General features: G+C 43.2%; 1 protein-coding gene across 7 annotated transcripts in view; it reads left to right on the top strand.

Annotated features, from left to right (window-relative positions):
* fbrsl1 (fibrosin-like 1) overlaps positions 1-12,805 on the top strand; it is a 293,286-nt gene that overhangs the window by 264,515 nt on the left and 15,966 nt on the right. For all 7 annotated transcript variants that reach the window (XM_086112254.1, XM_086112255.1, XM_086112250.1 and 4 more), the window contains 2 exons: positions 10,998-11,412; positions 12,010-12,266. In XM_086112254.1, coding sequence (XP_085968380.1) covers positions 10,998-11,412; positions 12,010-12,266 — 672 coding nt within the window. The remainder of the gene's footprint in view (positions 1-10,997; positions 11,413-12,009; positions 12,267-12,805) is intronic.

The raw sequence follows: 12,805 nt of genomic DNA, 5'->3' as shown, positions 1-12,805 counted from the left end.
GTCTCATCTTAATCCTCCTTTAGTTGTGGCTCAGCCAACTGCAGCGGGGAAAGCGTTTTCATTGTTTACTTGAAAGAATACATGGCCAGTGTCTTATCACTGCTGTTGGGCCTGAAATGTAAAGTGCCGACTGTGATCGCTGAGTGTTTTTTCTTGCTTCTCCAACTCCAGGCTTTTTTTTTCTTGCTCCACGCATTGTTGTCGTGAGTTGTGCGCACATTTTAAGATCATCTCCGTTAAGATGTAAGCCAATGTTGTTTGGAGATGAAGCTGTAACACCCATTTATATAGACAGATGGTAGGCGATTGTCACCAGACACAGCGCTTGGATCATTTTCAATCGTTGGCAAGGGGCCAGGCGTCAGCCAAGACATTCTTATGATGATGTGAACGTGTTGGGAAGCTATTCCCAAAGTTTAAGATGAAAAAAGCATTACCTCGAACAGAGTATACATTTCTTGAGATTTCATGATACACCCATACATGAGAAGCAATTGACAAAGAGGATACGGGTGGGGAGGAACGGAGTGCAATCAGATCCAAAATGAAACAGACGTACCACCAACCTGTCCAGCACATACTTTTCAAGTCTCTCCAGGTGGATGGTTGTTGTCGACTGTTTGTTTAGTATTCCCTAGCTCCATACCTTTCCAGTTGTAACATATTAACATTCATGTTTCTCTCAGTGGCTTATCAGAGCCACTCAGTCTGGAAGCAATACCGCAGGCTTGGACTACAACTTTCTGCTCGGGGCGGGGAGGCGTCTGAGGGAAGGTTTACTTTCAGCGAGCCCGCTAAAAGGCCTGAAGTCAACTGACGGAGAAAGTTGTCAGACCACATGCTCCGCAGAGAAAGAGCTTATGTTTAGTCCAGGATTTCACTTGGCAAATGCATAATTCATCATCTTTGTGTTTAAGTATGTTAGGTGGTAATTTGCTCAGACACAGGGGCCTCCATTTTGGCCATTTCAGGGAAGGCTTTAAAAAAAAAATGTAAAAAGCATGTACCGTGTGGTCTCCTACAGTAATCAAACAGTCATCTGCTTGACTGTTGTTTTTGGCTACCGTTAAATTCCCTGCTCTGGGCCTTGGTGGAGGGGGCCCTTATGGCCTCTGACTAACTGTAATGCCCCATTCAACAGAGCATTGGGTCAAACCTTCATGGGTGTTGGATTTGTGCTGCAAGAGTGTGATTATAAGGTTGTTTGCTTTGGCAAGCAAAGAGGCATCATGGAAGTCAGAAGCAGGGTGTTATATCTAGAATGGGTCTCTCTCTCTCTCTCTCTCTCGCTCTCTCTCTTACTTTTTGTGTGTGGTTGCGTCAGTTCCTCATGCAAGTATATTATTTAGTAAAGATGACTCTTTGAGGGAACTGTTTGGTGAACAATCTCAAAATGCACTGGATGAGTACATTGGATATCGAAAGCCGGGGCCTCTCACCCAACATCGTGACCGCTAACCTTGCAAATGTTCTCGAGTAGTTGAGTAGGCACCTCAGATTTTATACATCATCTTCCCAGAAAAATGAAAGCAATTGTAGCTGCAAAGGGGTGCCGATGCCATAGCATGTTTAATTTTTACGAGCTTTTATTAACAAGGGTACCATAAACCCCATATGATTTTCCAAAACGCACTTAAACTATCACACCCCACATGATATGGGTGATGACCCCTCACCAAGTGCCAAAGAGTCAAAGGTTCCTGACCAGCTGTGTCGCATCATTTGCTGGCAGGTTGGCCTATTGCTGACCTAATCCTGGCAGCAGATGCCACTCGAGTCTCAGAAGTGGCGTGTTGTTTTTCAGAGAGAATGGGCCACATGGGTCTCGGTATTTTATGGTGCTTAAAACAAACTCTCAAGTGTGACACTCCCAACACGTACCTTCACAACAATCTAAGAGCTGGCAGCAAAAGAGAGAATGGAAGATTTGACAAGAGTTTACAAGGTTTGATGTGGTGTGGCATCTCCGCTTCGGCACAGATTCATGAAGTGAGTCACACACTCTAGGGTTTAATTTGGATCCCTCTAATGCTTTCAGTTGTTGTTTTGTCTTCTGTTGTTTGAAATATGTCAGGCGTATTTGTTTTGGCACCACTTTGGATAGTTTGACATTTGTCAGAAACATCTTGTGTGTCTGTTTTTTTTCCCCCACCCATTGTAAAGTTGCATCTCGCAGAGAAATGTGTTCTTCCGTTTCATTTTGCACCCTGCGCCCTTTAACCATACTCTCACACGCACGCACACACACACACACACACACACACACACACACACACACACACACACACATATTTACACACTTCTGCATATCGATATGCCTCCACATAAATCAATTCTTCACTGACCATCATACCTGGGACAGCACAGTGAAATGTGGTGCCCTTGAAATCATTCAGACTGATTTGATTTAGTCTGCAGATTAGAAATTTAGAATTTGGGTCTTGTCTCTGTCCATTTACCTGACAGGACCATCTGCCCCGCCCTCCCTCCCCTTTGCTCGATCAATTTGTCTCTCTGTAGGTCTTTATCCTATGTAGTCTCACTGTCATTCTCTGTTTTGCTGATCCTGAATGATGAATCTGCGTTAAACGCGACGTTGACGTACTGTATGATGTCAGGCGGTTTTGCACAGCAGTTTGTGAGTCAAAATTCGTATTTTGCGCCTCAATCAAACACGTTGAAACGCTAAACTGCAAAAGAGCGGTTTATGTGGGAAAACGAAGAGATCCCAAATGTTAAAGAAATTACTGAATGCTAACCCATACGCCCGTAAAACGTTCCGATTCTTCCGAATACTGTAATTAAAAAAAAAAAAAAAGTAAAAATCGGTGTGGCTGCTTTAGATCACGTGCTCCGTTCCCACTGTGTGGGACTGTGGTAGGCGGGTAGTGCAGCAGCTCCGGTCGGTTCCTCATTACCGGGTAAGACGTTCCCACTCGTCGTGAGCCTGTCTTTGCGCCCAATGCATATTCCCGCACATATTCTCGCAACATACATATGAAGTGTCGATTGTCAACGTGTTGTGGAATTCACATTAGTCATCGCGGCTCCGAGCTGCCTTCTGCACTAATGCGCAAGCTACAAGCTTGCGACGTCACTGGTTCAGCGCAGTGTCGTCGCTAGTTACCATCCCTTGCCGCTTTAGTTAATTTTGATCAGTTAAAATTAGCTGCCATCCAACCTAACCTTCAAATATTTACCACCCAATATTTTTTTATTTTGTTTCTCAACAATTAAAAATGTTGAATTTGAAAAGTATATCTAGTTGGTTCCAATTATTTAAAAAAAAAAGCTGCACTGTCAAGAGACACAATATTAAATGAAATGTTGAAAATACAGTTTTAAATGAAGGTCAGTGTTTTTGATAATGTTTAGGCGAGCAAAGGTTTTAAAGGTGCCGATGGCCTGCCACTGCATTAATGCCAATGTGTTTTAACTGGTCACTGTGTTCCATTGGGGGAACCGTATACATCCAAAATCTAAGTGTGACACATTTAATTGACACAGGGTTATGTTCAAAGAAGTAAAACATAGAAACGCGTTAATTGTGATTTGAAATACATGCTCAGTCAGTGATCTAAAACCTAGTTGAATGCAAAATGTTTCTTGGCATTTAAAAAAAAAAGTTCATCGTCGCGCAACTTAATCATCCAGTATGTTTTTTAAGATTGATGCTGTGATTGCATGGTATTTGTTCAGCCTTATGCATTGACATTCCTCTGGCATTTAGAATGGTGCATTGCAACCATACACTTGTATTAAATGGCTTCTAAGTATGATCAACGGATTGCTAGAATGTGCGGCATTAAACAATGAACGAGGAAGAACCGTGGCTTCGGATTGATGTTCCTTCTTTGTAGTTGGTGGGTGTTTTTGAGATATATTATCAACTTTAAAAAACACTCATGATTATTTTAGTAACCTCAGCATTTGTGGCTTTCAAATTCTATCGTTGGACACTTAACATGGCTGCTCTGTATTTACTAAATGTGAGTAAGCCTAAGCATAGTTTGTGATACTTAACACTTCCGTCTAAGTAAAGGTGTTTGTCCAACCTCACTCTCCCTCTTGGCACTAAATTGCAGTGGCTGCTTATGTCAAAACAAGGAGGTATAGCGAATCGTTAGGAGCTGTCAGCTTCCAATTGTTGCTTTGGTTTCAGACTATGGAGTGAAAATGGAGACGTAGGAGGAGGAAAAGAAAAACATGCGGGCTCTTTCAGCCCACTGTCATGCCACTTAGGATTTGTTGACGGATTTTCACACAGCCATTTCCTTTTCATTGATAAGTAATCAGCGCGGCACTGAAAGAGAATATTATATCCATTTAGTGGCATGCGGGCTTTATACCTGTTCATACATGAAGGGAGGCTAAAAAGCAACACTTGTGTTTATATAGCTGAGCACTCATACCCTCCATCATTGCTTGGACATGTCGACAAACGCTCCCTTTTCTCTACCCCTTACGTGTCATTCTTTCCTCTTAATCCTGTCTTGCCCACCTTTTTTTTTCTCTTGCATTCTTCATGGATTGTGAGCCAGCTGGTGGGCTAATAGTGGATGCTTTCCTGTGGAGGACCAAAGTGATCCAGCTAAGGCGTTATGAAAGCTTAAATAAAGCTGACATGCTGTTGAAGAACTACAGCCCACACGAAGCTCAGAAACAGCCTGTGGAGAGATTCAGAAAAAAAAAGTCTTTCAATGAATGGGAGACACAGGGAGGCTGCCACTGTCCTCCCACCGGTGTCCCGTGATACAGGAGGCAATAGTTAAGTCCTTTATTCGAAGCGGCACGCGCTGTCTCCGGTCACCTTCATAATTGTCCATTGCCGTAATCAATTGAGACAGCTGTCGCTGTGGCGTTCAAGTCTATTGGGCAGACGTGTCCTGCTAATTAATGAAATAATAAGCCAGTGTTGGTTGTTCATCTGTGTGTGCCCTGCGATTGGCTGGCAACCTGTTCAGGGTGTACCCCAGCCACTGCCGGAAGACAGCTGGGAATGGCTCCAGCAAGCCCCGCGACCACTGTGACAATAAGCGGATCAGACAATGGATGGATGGATAAGCCAGTGTTTGCAGCATTGAACAAATAACTCCTGAAAACTCCCCTTCCTTTCAAACTAAATTTGTCTCCCCGGTTCCACAGGCCTCAAGCACTCTCTGGCCACTGGCAGTCTGCCCACAGTGGCCTCTAGGTAAGAGGGGCCACAGGGGTCAGTGACAGTCAATAGGGTCGGATTCCAAGCTGGCAGGGTGGGCCGTGTTGAAGAATCATTAGACTTGGCTTTTCTGTTAAAAGTTCCAGGATGTCCCCTCTATTATTTCGGAGATCTTAGTGCCACTGACCTTAGACGACCTGACGATGTTCAGAGGAAGCTCAGACTGAAGGTGATGCCCCTGGGAACACATGAGCTTTGCGAGAAACTGTCCTTTTGTGTGTGTGTGGGGCGGGGGGGGGGGCGGCTAAGGGATGAGCGGGCAAGTGTAGGGAGTGTGAAGGTTTATTATTGCCTGTCTGTGACACTTCATAGCAAGGGTTAATGAAGGTTTATCTTTGCTTTTAAACCCACCGGACTGTGTGTGACATAAAAAGATTTGGACAGTTAACATCTACACTCTTCTTCTTGTCTGTCTCCCTCCCTTGAGCGAAATGTGTTGCCTGCCTTTCTCCCCCCCCCCCCCCGCCCCCCTCCCACATATGCACCATGAGAGGTGGATGATATCTGTGTTGTGCACCATATGGCCACAGTTAGAATTGGGATCTGATATGAGCCTGAAAAGTGGATTCAGCCCAGCTTGAGCTGCCAGCTCTTTAAAATGAACATTGGATTCTCAATTTATGCCTGGGCTTTGACTGTAAATGTGTTACAGCTTAACACTCATCCCCATTCTGCTGCCATACACTCCTTTTGTCAGTTGCTGTGGGAAGATCGGGGAATAATTAAAATGTGCCTGCTGTCCTTTCTCTTTAGCTGCCTTGGCCTCATTTCTCCTTGTCCACTGTCCTATGAACGTAATTTGCACCAAAAAAAAAAAAACTGACAAAAAACATTTGCTTGGCACAACTTGTTATCAGCTTGGTGATGCTTTAGGAAGATTAAGTAGTGTGAAGGAAGGCAGGCCGTTACACATATAGCTAATGATATTAATATTAGCGGTATGGCCAATCAATGTTGATCAGCCACTCTGTTTGTGTTATGCAAAATAATTTGGTTGAAATCACCCGTGTCTTACGATTGTGTTTTTGCAGAAGTGTTGATTAGGAAGTTTGCTGCCTTCTTATAGTAGCTGAGCTCTGTGCCGTTTGCTTGCCAAGAGAGAAGCGGGAACCAAATCATTGAGCTCTCATCCATTAAGCAGCGGCAAAATATTCTGCCAACCAGAGCCGGCAGGGTAGGGATCAAGGCAGCGTGAGTTCTCGCATGCTATTCAGCAACGACTTTTAGCCGATATCCCACTGTATTTAAATATCTGTCCACTCGTGGCCTCGTTTCATCACTGCTGCCATGAATGAAGTCAACCACATGTTTGCCTACTAAATGAGAACACCCGATGGCCTTAAGCCTCTCCTAACACTCCGTGTTCTCACACACCCTTTCAAAAGGAATCATTTTCATACGGCTGTATCTAAGCGGGGGCCGGGGTGGAGGGGGGGGGGCATTTGCATCTACCTGTAGGTTGTTTACCTGTCTTTTGTATGAAATGGCATCGTGTCAACAGTGGGCAAGTAATTTATGAAACACACTTATTGCATGCACAGCTTTGTAAAAAATTTAGTTCGGAGATATCTAAGTATTCTCCAAAGATTAGGACTTCATTCGTGAGATAATTAATTGGTAATTAGAAATTGCTTTAGAAACAATGCATTTCAAAGACAACCGTTTTGGTATTAAAACAAAACACGGAACATGTCAGGACACCTTTAGATGAATCTATTCTTGATGATGGCTACGAGCCTGTCGGAATCTAACTCAGGGCTAGGACGTTCTCAGTTTATCCATATTGAAAATATGCTTAGCAATGACGATGTTGGACTGGATTTGTGCAAGCTCTCCATGTGTACCACAGGGGTAAGAGGGGGGTCACAAGTGAAGGGTGTGGAAGGCTAGAACAGCTGCGAAGTAACACTGGGTTCACGTCTCCCGCTGGACACATTTCTAGTCATTTCTAGGGAAGCTCAATGGTCTGTTGCCCGTGTGCTTCTTTAGTTTGTCCCCCTAATCTTCCCACCCGTACATCTCCATATGCTATACCCTTACAAAAAAATAAAATAAAAAGGGCACGTGCACATGCAAAGACCCAATTCCCAAGCGCACAACCATGACAAAAACTATGAAAAAGATCAATAATGGGATAAGATGTCATCTGGTGAGCAGGCTTGCGACCTCCCCCAAGGGACCGTTGCTTCTCCCCTCAGTGCGCGAACCCGACTCACAGAAGGGGTTCAGGTGACTGTGGCGGAGAGAGACCTGTCGTACGCACTCCGACCAGCTGCTCAGGTTTACAGAAAAAGGCTTCAAACACATATTCATTCCCCGTTTGAATTGTACAACTGCAATGTGCTTGTTTTTTTACTCAGTATGTGATCACAGGGAAAGTGCATTTTATGTCCAGAACAATGCTAAGTTTGTCACTCATATGAAATGCTATGAGGACGACTTGACGGTTGGTTTAGCAGTGAGGAGTTAATCAGAATATGTAACAATTACTGTGTTCCAAAATTCTCCTGAGATTGGAAGGTTTCAGAGATGTACTCCTGTTCACCATATTGTCAATGCTGGCTGCTATTTACAGTCCTCATGTAGCTTACTATTTCACTTTATGTACCATATTCAATGTAGCTACGCAAAAAAGCCATTACCGTATTTTCCGCACTAAAAGGCGCACCTAAAAGCTTTCCATTTTCTTAAAAGCTCACAGCCCGCCTTAAAATTCTTGTGTGTGGTCATTACGATAATACAGTATGTCAACCCCAAAATGGCTCCTTGATAGAGACATGCTTAAAACGCAGAGTTCAAACTTAAGGCGATCAGTTTTGCAGTTGAACACGGAAATAGAGTTCAACCTGAACGAGTCAATGTTATAACTTGCTGTTGGTTAAGTGAACTGTGTCACTGCTTTATTAAATAAGTTTTACTGACATCTGATCGCCGCTATATAAATCAGGGTGTAGTGTAGTGTAGTGTTCTGTTGGCATATCCTTGAGCGTAGCGCCATCTAGTGGATGCATTGTAGATTGCGTCTTACAATGCGGTACGTCCAATGTATGAAAGAAATGACAAAATAGGCCATTCATTGAAGGTGCGCCTCATAATCCAGTGCGCCTTTTAGTGTGGAAAATACGATACTCCTCACTTCTCTCAGGACAACACATCATTTTATCCATCTCCCTGAAAACCCCCTGAAAACAAAACATTGCAATGAACCCCATGTCTTGGGTCTCTTCACATTTACACAACATTTAAAGGTGTTTGCATGTGTAGATATAGAAAGGCATTCTGTACGGGCATCATGTTCCAACTGCAACCCCATTTTTTTGTATGTACTCAATTATGTGCCTGCCTGTCTCTGAGTGTCTTCACTTGCAGAGTGATTTTAATGAGGATTATGTTGTTCGGTGTTGATACCTCCTTGCCTCTGTTAGACCCCATTATCATCACCATTAGGATATTCCAGCTCTCACCGTGGCTTCACAACAATTTTCTGGTGAGACTTGTTTTTCCATTGCTTGCCTCGCAATTGCGTCTGGAGGAACACATTGCCATGGCAACATATGATATTTGCTTTTTATGCCAGTTATGTGCCATATAATGTCTCTTTGTCCATAAGATTATTTATTTATTTTATTTCAAACCCTATGCCCAATTAAAGGTGTGGATCAATGTAAGCCTGGATAGAGGAATTTATGTTTATATCAATCCTAGTTCTCCATTACTGTCCACAGTAAGGAGTAGAACAAAGTAAATAATAATATAAGGCACTGCACTGCCTTTGTAATTCTCTTTAGAGGTTTTAAGATCCTTGAAAGATTAACCAGGCTATTAATAAGAAAATGATATTCATATAGTAGGCTACATGTCAAGCTCTGACTTGGTTTGTACTCACTGACGGTGCGTGTTCAATATTTTTAATTGAACTCTTCATCTTACTCATCCTACGTATGCCTTACTGTGTTTTTTTCTCTGAATGTCAAGTTCATGTGATTAAAACAAATTCCTATTTGGGTTCAGGGTCAAACTTGCTTCATACTTTTGTATTTAATTATTTATTTGTGTCGATAAGACTGCCAAATGCATTTCATTATGACTCATAAGAGCTTAGCAATGATACTGAAGTGAAAGGTGTACAGACATGGCATTTTGTGATCTTTCCTATGCTTGAACTGCGGATAATTACAGCGCTAAATTGTAGCAATTTAAGAAAGACAATTCGCTGATTGCAAAAGCTCACTGATTGTTAAAAGGGCCAATGCTGAGAAGAGATGATGCATTGGAGCAGTTCTCGGAGTGCCTTAATGCCATTTCCAAAATCTTCTGGAAGATCATTTAGGGTGCACAGGAAGGGACATCGACAGTGAGGCCAAGATTACGGGCCACAATGTCTCTTCGCATCACAATTGAAACATAATTATTTTATGCCAGATTGTGTGCTCAGCAAAGCCCTGAATGGGGACCGACATTTAACTTTAATTAGCTATGATTTATTCATACTGACTGGGTCGCAAGGAGAAATTGGATCATCTGATTATAGTCAAGCATGAAAATGACCTGATTAAACACTTGACAGAACCAAAGAGGAGGGAAGTCATGAGGAATGTGGGTAAGGAGACATTGGGCCATCAGCAAAATTAGCGATGTTTTGCTCATCTTTGCTGCAGTTCTCTGCATTCACCAAGTATCAAACAATCCTCTTTTGTGCACCTGTGGACTTCTTTCAGCATGAAATGTGACTGAGTCAAACTAGGATACAGTTTGGAATCTGAAATGACCGGCACTGTTGACTGTGGATTAAATGAGCAAGAGTACTGAAACGCATGTCCTATTAGTTTCCCCCTGTGCTTGTGTGGGTTTTCATAGGGTCCACATCACCAAAATGTGCGTCTTGGGGTAATTATCTCATTCAAATTATCTCGTTTTTTGGGAGAGCCGGTGCAGCCATTTTTGACCATTATTTTTGAAGGCCTACAGGAAATGTAGTTCTCTAGCTATATAAGCATGGAACCTACCAAAAAAAAGTTTTTAACCCTCGGGGCGAGGGATTCTGTTTTAGCGTGAGCTGCCGGTATTTGGTCTTACGTGTTCTCAACACCACACTGCTTCTGCACATCAGGATTGCTGCACCGCACCCCACACACTCACATGTTGTGCGACCAAGATCTGATCAAACCACTCCTGCCATCTAGTGGTGATATTTCATACCAAACTCATTCCCACAGCCTCCATACTAACTCAGGAGGTGCACGCTGCCCTTTATTAATATTTAAAATATTTTAAAAAAGAAAAAAAAAACCAAACACCCGAAACGTATTGCTATGTTTTGGCACTAAATGATTAGGTTTTTGCAAATGTATTTTTACGTTTCAGCATTAAGATTTTTAAGATATCCTTTATTTGTCCCACACTGGGGAAATTTACAACTCATTACATGAGTTGAAGACTCTAAAGTGTCCTTACGTGTCAATATGAGGGTGAATGGTTGGGATAGTCCATCGTGTACTCCGCCTCTTGCCCAGAGTCAGGATGGACTCCAGCACACCCATAATCCTAATAAGGATTTGGAGTATCAAAATGGATAAATGGATGATGCCTCTAACTTTTTGGGACAAATTAGGATAGGCCCTTTTTGTCCAGCAACAATCTGAGTTCGCCTTCACTGCACAACACAAACCTCTTCAGGCCATCATTTACCGCGATACTTTTGCCCATAAGCATTATATTACCTTTATATACCTTTGATTGATCAGCTTTATTCTCACAGTGGCTGTGTGTCTTTCCTCAGGTGTGTCAGCGAATGAGAGTCTTGAGTCGAAAAGTTGTTGCTCAACCAAAGTGTCCGGTCTTCAGCGTAACCGGGAACAGAACAACATTGAGGTGCTATTTGCACCCCCGCTGCCCAGCCCTACTCCGGCCTCAGCGCCAACGGGCTCGCCGGCCCCTGCTGCAGCCGCGGCACCCCCAGAACCTCCTCAATCTCGCCTCCTGAGCCCGTCTCCTCTCAGCGTCAAGCGGGAGCCACAAGGTCCACCCCCTGTCCCTTCCCCATCCCTGCTGAGGGCACCGCCCCATTTCTACCCTCCTCACCCACACTCACAGCAGGATTCCTGCATCCCTGTGGGGGTGCCACAGCCCCACACCCGGCCAATCATAAGACATCAAGTACACCACCCGCTGCAGTACAGCCTTCACGACATCAGGTAGGTGTTAACAAGGTGCACATAGGTTACAGAGCTGTGTCAAAGACAAGAGACTCTTGTGTTGTTACTTATCACTCAACAACGCCAACAGTTATGTTCATGTTTTTTGTTTTTGTTTTTACCCTCAATATAAAACAACACTCGGTCACTAAAAAGGTATCTGGACTTACTCCGGGATGCTTTCTGTGCATTGCAGTCACAATTTCTCTCCTTGTCCTTGTAATCGATATGAGCAATGCAATAAAACAGAGCGCTTTCCAAACTCGTGGGTCGTAGTGTAGTGACGAGATACTGTAAAATCTCATGCACTTCACAGCATTGACTTTTTTCACAGCAAAATTGATTTTCCGCCGACCATGCAAGATTTACTGTTTTTCATTGAACCATTTCCTCCTTTAAAATGTCTGCGCGGTCTTCCACCGCCTCAGAAAGAGGCCTTATTGCATTACCGTTCTTGTCAACTCGTTTTTATGATTTGCTTGGAAATGTTATTGATTTCCTTTGAAGTGCATCATGCGAGGGATTCTAATGTAATGTTCAAGACATCTAATCGGTCATTTAAATGTTAATCTTTTGTTCTGTCGCCTTTATCTTCAGCCACCACAGCAGTCCTGTTCTGCCCAAACATCACCTCACTCCATCTCAACACCACCCACTCAGTGGGCTGCCTTCCTCGGCCCCCACCTTGCCTTTGTCCATAGCCAACCTCTCTACCTCGCAATATTCCTCCCTACGGAGCCCGGCACATCGCCATTCGGCCATGTTTGCAACCCCAGCAACACTGCCTCCACCACCAACCTTACCTACCAACAGTTTAGTGGTGCCTGGTCACCCTGCGGGTACCCCCTACCCAGGTAATATTGCAAACAAATCACAACAGGCAAAAACACTTTCGGGACTTTAATTTGATTTAAACGTAACCAATATACATCAAATACTGACAGCCGTACTCGTATTATTGGTGGTTATGTTACTAGTTGCAATAATTAATTCCAGTCCAAATTGCTTTATTGCCTTTTACCTGTCTGGGCTTTGAGTCCATGTAAACATTTATAAAAATTAAAATAAAAATCTGCCAATGCATTTCTCGATTATGATTGCAATTCTCCATCAACGGTTGCATGGCAGACAACTGTAAAAGTACGTTTAACATAACGACAAAAGCGTAACTGAAAATTCTGCATATTTACATTGGATTGTTTTTGTTAGTTTGTTTTAGCATGGCTGCTTTCAGCACAGGTAGTTGTTGATTTAGTCCATCCAATGATGCATTTTTTTTCCCATTTTGTGGATTACCTGTGAATGTTTTCTTTTTGGTTAATATAACTCCAGATGTTAGAATAATTCCTTCTCCTCTAAGCATAAACACAGGTGCTATCAGCACTGGAGTCAA

This window comes from Hippocampus guttulatus, chromosome 5, assembly GCF_054856545.1.
Source record: "Hippocampus guttulatus isolate MCC_2025c chromosome 5, RoL_Hgut_1.0, whole genome shotgun sequence".
Taxonomy (NCBI): domain Eukaryota; kingdom Metazoa; phylum Chordata; class Actinopteri; order Syngnathiformes; family Syngnathidae; genus Hippocampus; species Hippocampus guttulatus.
Note: the sequence above shows the minus strand (reverse complement) of the source record. Positions and strands in the feature narration are given on the sequence as shown.